General features: G+C 34.8%; 1 protein-coding gene across 1 annotated transcript in view; it reads left to right on the top strand.

The window, feature by feature from the left end:
* Positions 1-20133, top strand: part of tinc (transmembrane protein tincar) — a 56263-nt gene that overhangs the window by 31726 nt on the left and 4404 nt on the right. The window contains exons 9-21 of the mRNA XM_076410596.1: positions 6393-6603; positions 6663-6830; positions 7144-7254; positions 9636-9727; positions 9878-9976; positions 10216-10305; positions 12359-12387; positions 13518-13577; positions 13626-13767; positions 15611-15754; positions 16067-16182; positions 17114-17348; positions 18513-18644. Coding sequence (XP_076266711.1) covers positions 6393-6603; positions 6663-6830; positions 7144-7254; positions 9636-9727; positions 9878-9976; positions 10216-10305; positions 12359-12387; positions 13518-13577; positions 13626-13767; positions 15611-15754; positions 16067-16182; positions 17114-17348; positions 18513-18644 — 1629 coding nt within the window. The remainder of the gene's footprint in view (positions 1-6392; positions 6604-6662; positions 6831-7143; positions 7255-9635; positions 9728-9877; positions 9977-10215; positions 10306-12358; positions 12388-13517; positions 13578-13625; positions 13768-15610; positions 15755-16066; positions 16183-17113; positions 17349-18512; positions 18645-20133) is intronic.

Raw genomic sequence — 20133 nt, 5'->3', positions numbered from 1 at the left:
AATTAATCGTGTTTCTCTCATAATAAACTAAAGAGAATAACTAAGGGAAAAACTTATTTTGACAATATTTTGAAAATAAAATCAGAAATATATATGATATATAACATTAATTACAGTAACAAATGTCAGTATATTAAAATACATGTAAAATGTCTCAAGATTTGACTCACTAATCTGTTCCAAATTGCATTTAATTAAATATAATTTCCGTTTAGTTTTGATAATCAACAAAATATTAATATTTTTAAATTACTAGATCACTAAATATTATAACAAAAGTATCATGAGTAAGATTATTTTTAGAACTGTAACAACTTCAGAACATCAAATATATAGTCCGTTCAAAGTTATTTTGTACATACGTCATCTAAATTTGGGACGTCAAAAGGTCCTAATGTTTACGTGTTCGAACTAATCAGACAGCATTGTGTCTCTTTTTAACTAGAATAAAATAAGAAGGAAAATATTGTCTGATTCTAAAATGAATTTACAAATTGCGGCAGGCAATACTAAATATATTAAAGATCTTGATTGAATGGTCTATAGTTTATATTCGGTGGTTTGACAATATTTACAACTAAATCACTTGTTCACTATTGTCTATTATTTAAAATTGAAACCTGAACAGTACAAGAATAACTAACGTTTTAAACAGAACGAACTGTATATGAAAAATAAGTGAATAAAGCAGTAACGGTATATCCAGAACAATAGTGTAAAATGGCCTATATGTAAAATTATGATTAACTGAGAATAACTCAAAATAACAGGTCATTTGAAAAATCACCGGCCTTCCATAGTAAAACACATTTTTTGGAATTTTTGTTTTTTTTATTCAACATAATTCCCTTCAGGGGTGATACACTGATTATAGCGACCCTCCAACTTTTCGATACCATTTTTGTAGTACGATTTGTCTTTTGCTTCAAAATAGGGCTCAGTTTCGTCGATCACCTCTTCATTCGACGAAAATTTCTTCCCAGCGAGCATTCTTTTGAGGTCTGAGAACCGGAAATAGTCGCTGGGTGCTAGATCTGGAAAATATGGTGGATGAGGAAGCAATTCGAAGTCCAATTCATGGATTTTTGACACGGTGCATTATCTTGATGAAGCAGCACTTTTTCTTCAAATGCGGCCGTTTTTATGCGATTTCGTCCTTCACAGGATCCAATATCGTTATGTAATAGTCGCTGTTGATGGTCCTTCCTTTTTCAAGGTAGTCGCCATAACCTTGCGATCCAACTGTTGCGTTTTCCCACGCTTTGGAGCGGGTTCATCGTGTGCAGTCCATTCGGATGACTGTTGATTGAACTTCGGAGTGAAATGATGCAGCCATGTTTCATCCGTTGTCACATATCGACACAAAAAATCGGGTTTATTACGCTTGATCATCTTCAAACATTGCTTCGAATCATCAACTCGTCGTTGTTTTTAGTCAAAAGTGAGCTGGCGCGGCACCCACTTTGCACACAGCTTTCTCACACCACAAATATTCGTGAATGATATGATGTACACGTTCAGCTGATATCTTTAGAGAGTCTGCCTTTTCATTCAATTTCAATTTACGGTCATTCAAAATCATTTTGTGGATTTTTTAAATGTTTTCGTCGATAACAACCTCTTTAGTGCGTCCACTGCGTTCACCGTTTTCGGTGCTCATTTCACCACGTCTAAACTTAGCATACCAATCCTTGATGGTTGATTTCCTAACCTATTATACATAAATGAATAATTTGCAGTGTAAATGTCTTTAAAAAAGAACAATCACACCTTTATCTATTGTATATTACGAAAACAAAGTTATTAGCATTGTTTCTTCGTCATATTTGTATTTTGTAACACAAACTTAATAGGAATTGATAAAGAAGTAGAAACATTCTTAAGTTACTTATTTTATCGCCAATTCTTTTTTCTCCTAAAACATTCAATTCACACAATGTGAATATCAAACAAAGATCCTTTTACGCTCTAAACCAGACCTGTTCCCTCAAGAGAACACCTCTTCGTCATATAACAAACAGGATAAGGATCAAGTAGGTCGGTGTCGACTGGCCGAAAACAAAACGTTCCAGTTTGGTAGCCTTATCCACCTTTTCTGCTTGGCCAGCGTGGTTTCCCATTCAATGCCGCTTAAAGATCGCCGACAATATATATTTCCGACCGGAGCGGCAGGAAATCGATGCCGACCACTGTATTTCGCGTTTCTTTTCTTTCGATGTCCCTTTATTCCTCTCGTCTTCGTGTCTTATTGAGTGAATATAAAATATAATACTAGATTAATAAGAAATTAATTGTATTTCAACGACAATTTCTGTTGTATTTTCTTCGTTTCTTTGTTTTATTTGTTTCTGTTGACAATTTCGGTTTTTGAAGCACTGCTTTTCGCCTCATTGTGCGATGTTGTCATTTAAAATATTGCTTTTTGAAGGGAAAAAATACAGTTGAAGCAAAATCTTGGCTTGAAGCCGAGTGAAATGAGCACCGAAGATGGTGAACGTAGTGGACGCCCAAAAGAGGTTGCTACCGATGAAAGCATTAAAAAATCTACAAACAAAATGACTTTGAATGACCGTTCATTGAAATTGAATGAAATAGCAGACACTCTAAAGAAATCAACTGAACGTCTACATCATATCATTCACGAATATTTAGGTATGAGAAAAGTAGGTGCCGCTCGAACTCACTTTTAACCAAAACAACGACGAGTTGATGATTCGGAGCAGTGTTTGATGATGATCATCAAGCGTAAACTCGAATTTTTGCGTCGATATGTGACAATGGATGAAACATGACTCCATCATTTCACTCCAAAGTCCAATCGACAGTCATCCGAGTGGACTGCACATGATGAACCCGCTCCAAAGCGTGGGAAAACGCAACAGTCGGCCGGTAAGGTTATGGCGTCGGTATTCTGAGATGTGCATGGAATAATTTGCATTAACTGTCTGATTTGGCCCCCAGCGACTATTTCCTGTTCTCAGATCTCAAAAGAATGCTCGCTGGGAAGAAATTTTCGTCGAATAAAGAAGTGATCGCCGAAACTGAGGTCTATTTTGAAGCAAAGGACAAACCGTACTACAAAAAAGGTATCGAAAGGTTGGAGGGTTGCTATAATCAGTGTATCAGCCTTAAAAGGAATAATGTTGAATAAATAAAATTAGCCAAAAAAAATGTCTGTTACTATGGTAGGCCGGGGACTTTTGAATTGACTTGTTATCTATCATCTGTACAAAATGCTATGGTAACAATATTAGATATTGCATAATGAGCGATTTTGGAAAAGTATTCTGTAATATTCTGATGCATTTGCTGTGTTTTGGGCCCATAATTATCGTTTTTTAAATATTTCTAATATACTTACATTAATATTTTAACATTTCCGAATTTTGACGTTTATATTGTCAGTTTTGATATTCCAAACAAATATAAAAACAACTTTCAGACACTCCCTAGTATCAACAAACCAACCCTTGAAAAATTAGAGCTAGTTGTTTTGCAGTTTTTCTTTCGAAGTATCAAAAACTAAGAAATTGATAGACCATCGAAACTTGACCAGTTTGACTTATCATTATAAGCATTTAGTCATCAGTCTCATCTCATATATGAGAATGGTTATAGTATTTGTGCATTCTGATTATCACTTGATAAAATTGATGCAATAAACGCTGAATGATGTGAGAAAATGTTCCATCAATGCGATATATCGCCAGAAAAGAAACAGAAAAAGTGATATTCAAATAAAAGAAAAGGTTCTAATTATAGAATTATAAGTGTACCTAGTATACGGATTACTCTTATTATAACATGTTAAAATCGATATAAGAAACGTTGAATTATTTAAGAAAATGTTCCATCGATACGTTATATGACCAGAAAAAAATGGAAAAATATATATGTACACAAATAAAGGAAAACGTTGGATTAATGGTCCTAATGCTAGGACTTCTCTCGCAACCACTATATTGATCAGATTTGATATATTCTGATTATTACTTAACGAAATCGATATATCTAACGTTAAATGATGTCAGAAAATGTTTCATCGATGCGATATATTGCCGAAAGCGGCAAAAAGTCATATTCAAATAAAGGAAGACGTTGAATTATTGGTCCCAATGTTAGGGGTTGATTATTAAAACAGCGAACCGCACCAATCACACCGCGTGGGAATTCCCAAAGTCGGTCGGGAACTGACCAAAAACAAACCCACATAAACAAAATATTTTGGCTCCAAATCGATTTTTCATTAGGTGGAACGGTCCCGTTCCTGGTTTAATGTCCCTCTTCCCCTCCGCACCCGCGTTTACGGACCCCCCTCCCTGTCCATCCCCCGTTTTGAATAGGAACGCCTACCAAATTAACACACGTTCACGCTGATCGACGGAGACAAAGCGACCCGCCGAGAGAGAAAGACAATAGGCGAGGGTGGGGGGATGGTTAGGTTGACGGCGAGGGTTCGGTGTCGTTGGAACGGGTTCGGATCCCGGACTCCCCGAACTGTTGAAACGGACCGGTCCCGGTCTCGAATTCGGTGTTTTCGGGGGGGATTTCGAAGCTTTTATCTAGGCGTCGCCGTTCTCCATTCCATTTAAGAGGATTAGTCCATTAGAGTGGAGACGGCGGAAGGATGGCGGGTTTCCCTGCCGCTGGAATTAAGTGTTTGTTCTTTTGATCGATCTCATTAACAGGAAATCCGAAGTTATGACGTTTTGGCGGATTCGCCTAGTGATCGCAGTTGGCCGTCGGCGTTGTTTTGTAACGCACATGGCTTGACAGTCGGCGATGATTGACTTGAAGTTCTGGTGTTTTATTGTCCATCGCTTTTTTCGCGCACTGAACTAGGGATGTCGGGCGCGGTATATGATATCGACACTTCTTTTTAACCCTAATTGTAGCCCTAATTTTCTATGCAAATATTTTTTACTTTTAGGAGTATAATCCTAGAAAGTTCGATACTATACTTCAAAAACATTAGGTTTTAAAAATTTTGATATTGTTCAATTTAAGAAACTATCGATATTTTTTACCAACATCGATATTATTTTGCCACAGCCCTAATTATCGAACATTTTTTTTAGTACGGGTGCTATAGAATCCTAGAAAACGTTCAATACTATACTACAAAAAGCATACAAGTTAAAAATATAGGAAAATATTGATATATCGATATCGACAGTGCTTTGCAACGGTCCTAATTTTAAAAGATATTAAAAAATATACGAGAGGACGTAGAATCCTAGAAAAAGTTCGATATAAAAATTTAAACTAAGTTTTTTTTTGAAAAATTATTATTAAAAATTAGTAATTAATTTAAATCATTACATTTTTAATTAATCTAATCGTTTAACTTAATATTACCAGTAGAATTAAATTAAAATTTTGACATTTCTAAATTTTGACATTGACATTTAACATTTCTAGCCTCAAACTCTTCCAGCATCAACAACTTTTGGAAAATTAGTGCTATTGGTTTTTTCAATCAAATCCTCAATTTTAAAACAGCTGCACCGGCGCTCACGTTTTTATTATTGAACGGTGTTCTCCATAAGCTTGACATATCAATCGACCCCAGCCACCTGCGCTTTCCTTGAAATAAAAACAAAAAAAGCGACGCTTCTCCAAACTGTCTTGTTGGTACAAAAACCGGTTCGATTAAGTTACAAAAATTATGATTTTTTACATAAACTGTTTTTGACACTTTAATAATACTATAAATAGAAAATTGTATTATATTGTATATATAAATTATGTTCGTCTTTAGTAAGTTCTTCAAAACTTAATCATAAATTTATACTCGATATAGAATAATATTCGTTTACTTTAATCATCACAGTTGTTTTTATTAAATTATTTTTACTAACTGCCCTTTCGACATTTGTTTTAAGACACGACGTTACATTAAAACAAAATTCCAGAGTGTACGTCAAAATATATAAGACGACAAATTAACATAAATTAACGGGCATCAAGATAGCTCTGAAAATGCCAACTAATTTTAACTCGGCAACAGAGACGTTTCGGTGACAGTTAATTATGAATGTCACTCGACGTTTGAGACCCCCCGATGTTAACCCAATTTTTAGAATGTTCGAAATTTTGATCGAAATATTTTCGATGTTGGTGGTGCTCCTGTTGAATTAATCTTAATTCGAGTAGAGTGTCAAGGAAACGTCACTGTCGATATTTTTGTAGGTTATGAAGGGTGGATTCTTATTTCACTTAACAATCTAGAATGTACATGTCAATAAAGAAAGAACAATGAATCTTTGATTTTTACCTTCTTTGTTGGATAGTCTCGCCAATAGATGCCGTGATCGTCATTATTTATTAACTCTATCGATGTTACTGGGTTTTGTATATTGTGAGATGTAAACTATATGTTTTTTTTTCAGATTGGGCAAGCTACAGTACGAGAATCTCGCTCTTTGAGATTGGTTCATGATGTTCATCTGAATAATCACCGTTCTGATGACGTGGCGACTCAACAACCACTCTTGGTCGTTGGTAACGGTCGGACCTACACCGTAACCGACACCTCTCCAAAAAAAGCCATCATGGGGGTCATACAGAAGGCCGCCCTGATAAAAAAATCGAAAAGCAATGGTAGGATAAACTTAACGAGTCGATCCTGACATCATATCAATACATTATTAACTCTATAGGCTCTATAACGACAAATGACGACAGCGACGAACAAATCTACTGGCTCCGGCCAGCTTTGGTACCATCCATGAACTCGCCGGACAGCTCCAAGTACTTTTGCTGGTTTAAAAAACGCCCGAAACAGAAGGTGACGTTCAACGAACTGTCAAACACGACCGTCGGCCGGTAAAGCAGTTTTCTGTATTAGTTTGGGCCTTCGACTTGTTGTTTTTAGTATTATCACCAGTAGTTGTTTGAATATGTGATTTTTACGTTTGATATTATTTTTGGTAGCACTAGTGTTGAAGTGTTTATTTATTTTAGCTGTTTTTTCGGCACTGTAATTTGTTAAACTAGTTCACGCTTGTTAAAAATATACCGTAGAATCATTGACGTTTAATTCTGTCACTGGTTGTTTGTAAAATAACGTATGGGATTGGCGTTTAATTCGAAACGATAACAATGCAAATTGCGACAGATTGAAAATGGAAAATTTATTAGACAAACAAGGTCGTAACGGGCTGGACGAAAAGTCGGTAATTTTGATAGCTGTCATCGGAGCGAAACATATGAAGGACGCGGACGGGGGCCTTCTATGTTTACCAGGCCGGAGTACGCGCAACATGCCCCACTATTACCATGAACTATTTATTTTATTTATTTCGCGGAAGGCGAATATTTATTATATGTTTTCTGTTTTAATGTGTAAAGAAAGATCTAATCTTATTTGTGAATATACATTTTTTTAATTTTCCTTTTTGTTTTATTTTTTTTGCTTGTTCATGTATCTTTTGTTAGAAATTTTTTACTCTTCGTGATTCCACAATCTGCCCTATTGGCAAGTTGTTAGAAATAAAAACAAAAAATCACAATAGTATCAGCGGTTGTAAAACATTTATTTATTAGTAAGGTGTTGAACCAGAACTCAGCAGGGATCGGACTACTATACCCTTCAGGGATTTTGAGGAGTTTTTAATAAGGGTTTGCTTACCAAAGTCGTCGGAACTCAATCAACCGGAAATGGTTCAGTGTAAAAACCGTTCAGTTTGCTTTTTAAGCACTAATCGTATCATATGGGAAGCCGTAGAAATATTGCAGGCAAGTATCACTATGGTATAGTGGATAGAGCGTTTAGCTCACGCGTGGGGTTTGCAGGTTCGATTCCCGGCGGTGGCAACGACTCTTATAGTTGTTGTTCTAGTTTGGTTAGAACATTTGCAGTTCAATCACCTCTAATCGTTCTTTATATCTTTTATTCCTATTTTTATCATACGGCACCTTTATTTGACCTACCCATTGTAATACTTAACAAAGCAACTGTGTAATTTATTGAATAAATACGTAACACTAAAAAAAGGAAAATAAATTATTAAAAAAAATGAACTGACTTAAAAATAATCAAACTTAAATATTTAACACAAAATAAAAAGGTTTTAAAATAAAATATATAACAGGGCATTTGAAAAGTCCCCAGCCTGCCATAGTAACAGACATTTTTTTGGCAAAATTAGTTTTTTTATTCAACATAATTCCCTTCAAGGGTAACAGCGATCCTCCAACTATTCGATACCATCTGTAGTACGATTTGTCCTTTGCTTCAAAATAGGCCACAGTTTCGTCGATCACCTCTTTATTCGACGAAAATTTTTTCATTCGAGCATTCTTTTGAGATCTGAGAACAGGAAATGGTCGCTGGAGGACAGATCTGGAGAACACGGTGGATGAGGAAGCAATTTGAAGCCCAATTCATGGATTTTTGCCATCGTTTTCACTGACTTGTGACACGGTGCATTGTCTTGGTGAAGCAGTACTTTCTTTTTCTTCAAATGCCGCCGTTTTTCATCGATTTCGTCCTTCAAACGGTCCAATAACGCTATGTAATAGTCGCTGTTGATGGTCCTTCCTTTGTCAAGGTAGTCAATAAAAATTATTCCATGCGCATCCCAAAATACAGACACTATAACCTTGCCAGCCGACTGTTGCGTTTTCCCAAGTTTTGGAGCAGATTCATCGTGTGCAGTCCACATCGACATGATGGAGCCATGTTTCATCCATTGTCACATATCGACGCAAAAACTCGGGTTCATTACGCTTGATCATCTTCAAACACTGCTCAAAAGTGAGCGCGCGCGGCACCCACTTTGCACAGTGCTTTCTCATACCCAAATATTCGTGAATGATATGACATGCACGTTAAGTTGATATATTGAGAGTGTCTGCTATTTAATTCAGTTTCAATTTACAGTCATTCAAAATTATTTTGTAGATTTTTTTAATGTTTTCGCCATTAACAACCTCTTTTGGGCGTCCACTGTGTTCACCGTCTTCGGTGTTCATTTCACCACGTCTAAAAGTAGCATACCAATCCTTGATTGTTAATTTTCTTAGGTCATTGTCCGGAAACTCAGCATCAAGCCAAGTTTTTGCTTCAACTGTATTTTTTCCCTTCAATAAGCAATATTTTATCAATACGCGAAATTCCCTTTTATCAATTTTTTTCACAATAACAAAAGTTGCTTCAATTAGTAGCATTTGAACTACAATTCACAACCTCAGCTCCGACAGCTGTCACATTTATACACGCATCTTTTGAGGGTTTGGGCTAACTAAAAAACATATGGGTTTAATTTTATTAGCGCCATCTATAAGCTGGGGATTTCTTAATTGACCTGTTACATAATAATCGTTGTAATAACTAAATAAAATAAACAAAAACCTTATTTAGCCTATCTACTAGATGTAGTTTACATTCTACTACTATCTATTAACAATATTAGTTTAAGTACTACCAACTGATCACTTTGCATTCGGTACGAGCAACAAATCACACTTGTTTTGTTTTGTGTTAAAAATCTAAGTTTAATTAATTTTTACTTTTTAGTTAGTTCCTTATTTATTTTTTGTAGTCCATTTAATTATTTTTAAAATATCTTATAATATTCGTCGGTCTCTGTCAGTTAACTACGGGTTTCGTCAATTATTCTTCTCCACAGGTGACTGTTTACCATATTATGTAAAGGCTTTTATTACAGTAGATAATGGAAAAAACAAAGCGTATAATACACTGAAATATAATCTACAAGATGTAACATGTCTGAGCAACTGAACAGTACATACGCGATGTATAATTTACACGCATTGTACGGTGTTCATATTATTTTGTCCATCCCCTGTACTATATTTTGAGATTATTCAAGTAGCGCTAATTAAATTCTAAAGTTGCTTCATTGCGTAGTCGGTCATCATCAGGATTAAATCCCAAGTTTCGGTCACCGTTTCACGAACCGATCTAAAACGATATTTCTCCGACAAGAAAACTTATAATGGCGGTCTTGTACCGCCAAAACATCGGCGAAACGATCGTTAGGATGCCATAAACCCCCCTCCCGACGCCCACCTCCTCAAAGCCGTGCCCTAAATTTCGCCAAAATAGATCGTAAAGAATTTTATGTTATCCCTTATAATCGCGCGTTAAGAACGGACAGAAATCGACCTGTTAGTTAAAAAACCGTTTCCTTTTACGGCGCTGGCCCTTTTCGCCGTTTTTCTCTTTCAATTGCACCTTTAATTCAGGACATAACCCACGGAAAGGGTCTCGAAATAGAACCTCTTATCGTTATCTTTAATCATTTCTATCTGCGTCGCAAATCTCCATTCTTAATAGTTTGTTTTTTCCTTTCTCCTTTTTTATACCAGTCACGTTGGGGGTTTGCTTTAATTAAATTTGGTTTGATTAATCGCGATGAGATATTTATCCGCCTTTATATGTTTATCATTATCTCCATCTAAACTGTAATTCAATGTGTATAACAGGTCAATTGAAACGTCCCCGGCCTGACACATAGATGGCGCTACTAGTATTAAATCCATATGTTGTTTAGTTAGCCCTGGCCGTCAAAAGATGTGTGTATAAATTTGACAGCTGTCGGGTCATTAGTTTGTGAATTATAGCATTTTGACTGAAGCAACATTTGTTATTGTGAAAAAAATGGATAAAAAGGAAATTCGCGTGTTGATAAAATATTGCTTTTTGAAGGGAAAAAATACAGTTGAAGTTGAAGATTTGAAGCAATTTGAAGTCAAATCGATAGTCATCTGATTAGACTGCACATGATGAACCCGCTCCAAAGCGTGGGTAAACGCAACAGTCGGCTGGCAGGGTTATGGCGTTTGTATTTTGGGATGCGCATGGAATAATTTTCATTGACTATCTTGAAAAAGGAAGGACCATCAACAGCGACTATGACATAACGTTATTGGACCGTTTGATGGACGAAATTGCCGAAAAACGGCCGAATTTGAAGAAAAAGAAAGTGCTGCTTCACCAAGACAATGCACCGTGTCGCAAGTCAGTGAAAACGATGGCAATAATCCACGAATTGGGCTTCAAATTGCTTCCTCATACACCGTATTCTCCAGATCTGGCCCCTAGCGACTATTTCCTGTTCTCAGATCTGAAAAGGCTGCTCGCTGGGAAGAAATATTTGTCGAATGAAGAGGTGATCGCCGGGTGATCGCCGAAACTGAGGTCTATTTTGAAGCAAAGGACAAAAGTGATATCGAAAAGTTGGAGGGTCGCTATAATCAGTAATACACTATACAAACCTTGAAGGGAATTTTGTTGAAAAAAAAACTAATTATGCCAAAGAAATTTGTTTTACTATGGTAAGCCGGGGACTTTTCAATTGACCTGTTATTACTGGTGGAAATGTATTAATCAAGTCTTTTCGGCAACTTGTTCCCATCTTTCTGGTAACATGGTGAAAAAGTGTCCAGAGAACGATGTTCGTTTGGCAGATGGTCCAATCATCGATTCATTTTCGCACCTTTTCATTATTTTGAGGCCTTGTGCAAACCAAACCATAATGTATCGATTTGAACAAGTGGTAATCAGAAGGCGCTATATTTGGTGAGTACGCGGAATGCCGCACATCTTTCCATTGGATCTACAACAGTGTGTCCTTCACAACTCTTGCAATGTTATTTAATATTACTGGTCTTTTTGCAGCAATACGTCGTTCAATTGTATTAATAATCAGTAGCAGTGGTTCGTAATATATAATACCTTACTGATTTCAGCATATCCACAATAAAATTTCATGGCCATCAATACTCCGCTTACGTGTCGATGTGGATGGCTCTCCTCTACTAATCCATGACTTTCTGCACTCAGGATTGTAGTAGATCTAGTTTTAATCGCCAGTCATAACACACCACACTGTTCGTTTTTTGCTTGACAGTTAACTAAATTGCGATGTTGAAACATCTGGAAAGAATCAATTCCTCAACTGTTAAGCTGTCGGAAAGTATTTTGCCAGCTTCAGTTGAGTTTTTTTTTAATTAATTTTGCACTTAAGCGTGTTCTAACTCTTCTGGTCATCCAAATCGTCCTTTTCCATTGACATCAATATCGTCACCATTAAATCATTGAAAACCGACAATTGTGATATGATGGAGCAGCATCTCCATTAGTTTCTAAAACTTTTTGATGATATTCAATAGCAGATTTATTTAAACCAAACAACAAAAGTAATGAATATTGAAAATACAATTTTGAGTACTTTGTATTTTCTCCAATAGACATCGCTGATCAAAGTTCATACAAACTCCTAAACTATAATAATCTACAAAGGTGAAAAAATAAACGTACCATTGCAAAGTGCATTTGTTATATTTTCTCGATTTAATTGATCTTTTTTTTTTATTAATCTCCTAGGACGTCAACAGTTTGCCCGTGGACAATAAGTATTATTATATGATTTCAGTTATATAATATAACTATCCTGACATGTAGTAGATCACTTCAGTAAGTGATGAACTGTACCATTTATAATCTAAATCTTATTTTAGATTCTATTGTAACTTATTTTAAAATCTCTCCTAACTTATTCTAAAAACTATTCTAACTTATTCTAGAGATTAGTAAATCTCACTCTATGTGTCTATTAATCAGTTCGTATGGCAGTTTGCGTTTGAGCCTACGCATTTCACTATCATCGCGCACATTTAACTGTTTGGCGAGTGCATTGGCTAATAGTCTTTCAGAGTACTTCGCATTAACACTACGAATCACACTCGTTATAGGTTCTATGGGGATATCGCGCTGAATCAGTTTGTTGGACACGTAATAAAGGGCATCAACGACGACTCGCAACACTTTATTCTGGATAATTGACCTTACTACAAAAAAAAACAATGTATTTTCATGAAATCTTTAAAATTTCTTTCTGTTAAAGGTATTATTCTATAATAATATAGCCCATAATTCTAAGACAATTGATCTATAATTCTATGAGTGGAGGTGGTACCTTAATTAACTATTTCAGCGTCAATATGTGACATATTTAATGTTAAAGCCACAATGCAGTTTTTCTGAAGGCAATAACCAAACTGTGACGTCAAAATGTCGCTAGAGACCTTTAGATGGTCTTTATTGAAATTGGTTGCTGCTGGCCCCAGTCGGACAGTTTCCATGGTTTGGCTTTTTTGGAGAAAAAAAAACTGGTAATAGTTATTTTTTTCATATACTGTGTTTCTCTGAATAATTTTGTACAACTTGTTAACAAGACATCATTTTTTGTCTTTCATACATGCAGAAAAATGCAATATATATATATTGCATTTTTCTGCATGTATGTATGTCATTGAACCTTGGGCTACTGCAACCTATACTGCTGGACCGATTTTGATGAAATTTTTAGAGAGTATGGAATGACTTACGACTAGAGTCGATAGGTGTCGCTCCAATAGGGTCAAGAAAATTTTTTTAAAATATCGGATATACAAATATTATATAACATATCCCTTGTAATATTTATACGACTCACTAAATGGATATCATTGCGTTGTTGTTATTTGTTCTATTGTCGATATAGATCATTTTTTCGAAACGAGAAGCCAGTGTTCGGACAGGATGCCATTGGGCCAGCTAGTCGGTGATAAATCCTTCAAAACCAATTCATAATCCTGGTTGATCGATGAAGCTTAGCTGGTTGGATCCTTAATCCCATGTTGATTGTCATTCCAAAACTCATTGCCGCAATTACGGTAATAAAAAGGAATAAATCGCCCGCTGTTTATCATGGATTTTCATTAGCTTTATGGGTCGGCTTGGTTGGCGCACTGGTAAAGGCGACAGGGAGGTCCTCCTACTGCTGCGATAGTCGCGAGTTCAAATCCTGCTGGGACATCGTTGTAAGTTTGTTTGTGATTTTCCAAAAGACAAAATCTATTAACCAGGCAGGGTAAGACCGGAAGTCTTCTGAGATGATCTCCAAGTTGACAAAATTCTAACCTAAATGAAATAATGAATTAACAATGTCTCTAAATATAATATATTTTAACAATACAGTACATTTAAGGCATATATATCGAAGGACTTAAAACTACAATTAATTTTGCAGTTATAATAGTTTGTAGGTTAGGGTTGTGTTTTATTATAAATTACAGTGAACTATCTTCCACACCATAAATGAAGCAGAGTTCAAGGCGTGTTTTTTTTTATTAGTGGTATTCCCTTGAAGTTCTAATTTATATAATTAACAATTGTGTATTGAATTGAATATATTTTATTTTCTTGAGAGCATATTTACTTTTTACGCTTAGTTCTTGTTTCCTTCAGTACTGTGTTTCCTTGTAAGGTCATTTTAATATCACTGTATTTCTCTTTAGTTTGTTCCGTTACTACCTGTATACATCTTTCTTGGTGAAACTACATTTAATCACTGCATTCTCACTAATACATTTGCCATATCTACAAAACAGTTAGTATTTTTTCTCTCATCACAAATTTTAACAAGTGCTGATGTATATTTTGAACGATTACGCACATATCTGTGCACATAAATGTTTCACACTTTGCAATATGGTTTCCTACAGTTATTATCTCGTATACTGTATATAAACTCACCTTCAGTTGTTTCCACTCTCATCACCCTGTCTTGGAAATTGTCAGCATTGAATCATAATCCCACATTCAGAAAGTTTTATTCAAGTGAATAACTAAGCCGTCAATTTCTAATCTATTTAACATTTGTTCACGATTCAATCATTTGTCAATTTTTCTTCAATATGTGTGATTGAGATCATCCAAATCCAATGTTGATTACTAATCAATTGTTATTCCAACATTTAACTTTTTTCATCAACTTTTGTTACCTTAACACTATTTTTGTTATCATCTTTCCATGAGTGACCCAATGTCACATTCTAAAATATTCATGTTTCATATAAATAGATCGTGATTATCTTATGTGATTTTAAAAATGGTTGATGTAATATCTGGATGTTCCATTAAATCTCTTCGTAGGTTATCTTTACACCATTTAAATCATATATTATTCAACAGTGGATGAAGGGATGCTCAACATCCTTCAAAGAGCTACATATAACATATCTAAACTTTCTATGAATACTTTCCCGACTAAGAGATTCTTCTGAAAAAAAAACGTATTAAATTATGTTTACATTTAAAAAATGCTCACTGTTTTTTTACATTTCAAGCAACATCAAGATGATCTTGATTCGTCATTCGTCGTATTAGAACAGTTTTTTTCGGTGAATCCAAGATTACATTGTTTATTTTTTGAGATATTTTAATGATTGTGCCTATATTAATATTCAGTGCAACTGCAACACAGTAAAAAATGTTTTCAATAGAACCGTCGGCATCTTAATATTTAACAGTAAACATGCTTAACTTTCTAACGCATTTTACTGGCAATAGTGGGTCTAAATATCTTGGTGATGCGAGTTCACTGCTATTTTGAATAGATTGTTGTTAAATTAACCCGGTAATTGAAGTGCTTTTATAATTAAATATTTGAAACATCATTGATGGATCAACAGTTGTTGACGTACGGGATACATAGGGCGCCATTAAAGCCGTACGAACCGTCGAAGTTGAACAGTCGCCGTAAGAGCACAGTCAACAAGTAGAAAATATAACAAGCCCACTTGTGGAAATCAGGTCGACAGCCTGCTGCGCCGCGGCCGTAATTATTCTGAAACCCTTTTGCCAGCCTGCTCTCAGCAGGAAGGGAAAAGTGCCGTTTTGAACTCATTTTTCCCTGGTTTTGTTCTCGGTTCGTTTTCCTGCATTTTCATTTGGCAGGTGAGGGGCTGACGGGGGGCGGGTCTGGCGGCAATTTCCTGCGACAAATATCCGCGAAATGAATTGAAGGCGGTAGTTCGGTTGTTTTACGCGCTCTTGAAGCCCTTTCATCGTGAAATAACGCGTTCATAATACTTCTTGGAATTAAGCATCGCAACGGATTAGCATTATTGCTTTTGTCCCCTATATGTGGTCGTATTAAAAGCTTAGTTATATTTTATTGAATATAAATTAGTTGCAATTATTATTTCTCTTTGAAAAGGGAAATTATTGAAATTGATTTTCATTATATTTCACGTTGTTACTTCGAAGATTGATGATAAGAATGGTGGCACTAAGTGTTTGGTGTCATTGGAAAGGAATTGTTTATCATGGCGAGGTGCTAGAACCTGTTCAGATCACACATCTTGCAAAACGCCGTTGATGATGTAAAGCTCACTGGTTCAGGCTTTTGCCCAGAAATCCCAAAGGTTCTACAGTAACGAACTTATGGTTTTATCAGTAAACTGACTAAAATGATCAAAGTCTAGTATCAAAAATTAGCAGCTCAAAGCCGAAAATACTTTTTGTCTTCTTGTCCTGTCGATAGTCTTTGTCTCATTTTTAGCCGACTTCAAAAAAGGAGGAGGTTCTATGTTCGGCTGTATATTTTTTTAATGTATGTTCGCCGATTTCTCCATCTGTTATGGATCGATTTTCAAAATTCTTTTTTTATTCGAAAGAATCCTCTTTCAAGATGATCCCATTGGAACCAAGTCAGGATCTTATGGGGAAAGGGGGGGAAATCGAGGGAAAACCACGGTCATTGTGGCTAACAAAATGTCTAAAATTTGGTGGGTACGTTGAACCCACCATTGGCACTTTGTGTTAAAATAGTGTTTCAGTCAAACTTTGATGCATCAACCTGAACAACTAATTATATATCTAAGGACCATTCTGTCCTAGTCTGTTAAATACTTTGAATATGCGAGATCTTTCTATTCGAATTAGAAGAGTTTTTGAAACATGGTCCAGCATTGTTATTCATATCTGACAAAGTTTTTACATCTATCTCTAGCTTTCTCAGATAGAAAGAAAGAAACCGTTTTCCAAATATAGGTTCATTAACTTCTCGTTCATCCATCCAAGGAAAAATAATGAATAACAAAAGTACAACTTTACCAATAATATTAAACAAAAGCATTAACAGTGTTGGTAGATGTGAGTCATAGCAAAAAAGTGTTAAAACTATCGAATCTAATAGTGTAGATCATTGTTAATTATCATTAAATTATTACCAATATATACCACTTACCACAGTTAATTCTTAACATTAATATTTACCTTAATAGCATTTTTGAGGGTGGCCTTGCAAGAATAATTGTATTCTAAAATGGTTAGTATTGGTAATGGATATATATGTTTCTTTGAAAATTCGAAATTGCGATTCAAGCACTTGGTGTATTTCAGGACTAAATCTAGTATCAGGAGAAGCATTATACCAGGCATGGATGAGGATGATGGAGACTATGCTACCCTAAGGGAACTGCCACTGCCTCCCTCTGTGTCCCAAAGATTGAGCAATGGAGATGACACTGCCAGCGAAGAAGGAAAAGTAAGTCATCACCTCCAAATCATCTTCCTAATCATTGAAATCATTATTTTACTCTTTTATAGTTCGTTTTAGTCTATTGTCTGTCAGTAATAACTCTAATTTCCATACTAATTCGACAAATCAATATTTTAGTAAGTTTAGAAATACTTAATATAATATAGCAACAAAATATATCAAATATATGACTTAAATTCTTGACATATGCTATAACTATCATATGGATTTCAAATAAAAATAAATGTAAAGAGATTCTATTGCGTAAAGACATGAATGGAGGCTCCATCAGCACATTAATGTTAGGGTTCCCCCTCTCCTAGATAATGGTGGCTTAGTCAGAAGATTAAAGAGAATAAAACTACTTGATCTAGTTCAGTTAAGTTATCAGTGCACATTAAAATCAGTGACATAGATGTTAAACTCAAAGCTTGTTAATGTTAATTTACTAGATTGCTATAATAAATAGTAATAAAAAAATATCAGCTGAAAGTTTATTAGCAATTTTGTCATTACCGTTTTGATATAAACATTAATTTTGAAGCATTGTCGTGGCAATAACAAAATTGAAAACAAATTAAAAGCCACACACACAAAAAACTCGTCAAAGCTCCCTGGGTACCCGCGTTTGAACCCATTCCACTCGCTATCCTCATTAAAACATTCCAAAAAAACGCGGGGCTTCGTACTCTAAGCGATAGATGTCCAAAGCTCCCCAAAGAGGAAAAACCAACGGCAAATAAATCATTTTCGGACGAGGTTAAACCGAGATGTGTTGAAAATTTGATGCCGGCTTCGCTTTGATTTTAATGAAGTATGAAAGGCGTCCCCCCGCCGCCCAGGGGCCAGGCGGTGAGTCGTCCTAGTCCCCAAGTTTGGTGGAAGCCGGCGAACAATGCGCCAGCTCACGGGAGCGTAATGGTGTCGACGGGGAAGCGACGGCAGTGATTTTAATGAAAATCGTCGTTTTTATGGACTCACTATTAATTTATTTCCATTAAACGTTCGTCAAAATATTTATTAAGAAATTTAAGGAATAGCTCCTCTCGTATACTTCTATTTACTATCACCTCAAAAAGATACCAGTTCAAGAACTCTTCAGCTTTAACAATAGTTAGAATATATTCCTCTTGTGTGTACTACATTGATCCTTATATATATAATTTCCAGCTATTGGCTTGTGTTCATGACGAACATATCACATATGCGAGTACCAATCAAGATTTCAATCCTCCAGTCGTATACGAAGACCCCAATCCTCTGCTGGAACCAGTGGTGGTCCATAATAACTTTGAAGACCAGGTGAGCTACTGTAGAAAATCAGTCAACATGTTATTCACTCTTAAACACTATACTTATTAATATTACTCAGACAGTCAAAAATTAATATACTCGTAAAATACACGACTAATATAACGTAAAAAATAAAAGAACTAACTCAGATATATTTTTATTTCAATATTTAACAAATTTAATATATGAATTGCTAACTCAAAAATTGGTACACCTTAATATATTCAATTACTTTTGAGTTTATTAACTCAAAAACACTTAAATCTAAACCCAATTTTAAGATAAAGAAAACAGTGCTGCTAAAAATTAATTTTATATCAGATATATTATCTGTATTTACTGCTAACTCAAAAATAGTCTTACTCGGATTATTATCAAAAACTAATATTAAGCAGCACTTAATTTCATATTAAACATATTTTCTAAATATACAAACTATACTACTAAGTAAATAATTATCCAAATCAAAAATAGTTTCAACATCTTAAATAGCAATTAATTTCATATTAAACGTTTTATAGGAATGTACTCCTAACTCAAAAATAGTTTCAACATCTTAAACAACACTTAATCTCATACTAAACATATTGTTTGAATATATTGCTAACTCAAGAATAGTTACAAAAAGCTGAATTTCGTTATTTATTTTAATCATAAACATATTGCTTGAATATACTGCTAACTCAATAATAGCTTCGCCACCCTACACAAAGCTGAATTTAGTAGTTTTAACTCCCTACAGAAAAGTTAATTCAATATTTAACATATTATCTGAGTATACTGCTAACTCAAAAATAATTTCAATATCTTAAATAGTATTTAATATCATATTAAACTTATTGTCCGAATATGCTGCTAACTCAACAATAGTTTCAACATCTTAAACAGCACTTATTTTAATAATAATCATATTGTTTGAATATACTGCTAACTCAAAAATAGCTTCGCCACCCTATACAAAGCTGTATTTCGTATAAATAATATAGTCTGAATGTGTTTCTAACTCAAAGGTAGTTGTAACTCTGTACATAAAAGTTAATTCAATATTTAACATATTATCTGAGTATACTACTAACTCAAAAATACTTTCAATATCTTAAATAGTATTTAATATCATATTAAACATATTGTCCGAATATGCTGCTAACTCAACAATAGTTTCAACATCTTAAACAGCACTTATTTTAATAATAATCATATTGTTTGAATATACTGCTAACTCAAAAATAGCTTCGCCACCCTATACAAAGCTGTATTTCGTATAAATAATATAGTCTGAATGTGTTTCTAACTCAAAAGTAGTTGTAACTCTGTACATAACAGTTAATTCAATATTTAACATATTATCTGAGTATACTACCTACTCAAAAATACTTTCAATATCTTAAATAGTATTTAATATCATATTAAACATATTGTCCGAATATGGTGCTAACTCAACAATAGTTTCAACATCTTAAACAGCACTTATTTTAATAATAATCATATTGTTTGAATA

This window comes from Rhynchophorus ferrugineus, unplaced genomic scaffold, assembly GCF_030347505.1.
Source record: "Rhynchophorus ferrugineus isolate W39M unplaced genomic scaffold, kcgeb_rfMv2 rfM7, whole genome shotgun sequence".
Taxonomy (NCBI): domain Eukaryota; kingdom Metazoa; phylum Arthropoda; class Insecta; order Coleoptera; family Curculionidae; genus Rhynchophorus; species Rhynchophorus ferrugineus.
Note: the sequence above shows the minus strand (reverse complement) of the source record. Positions and strands in the feature narration are given on the sequence as shown.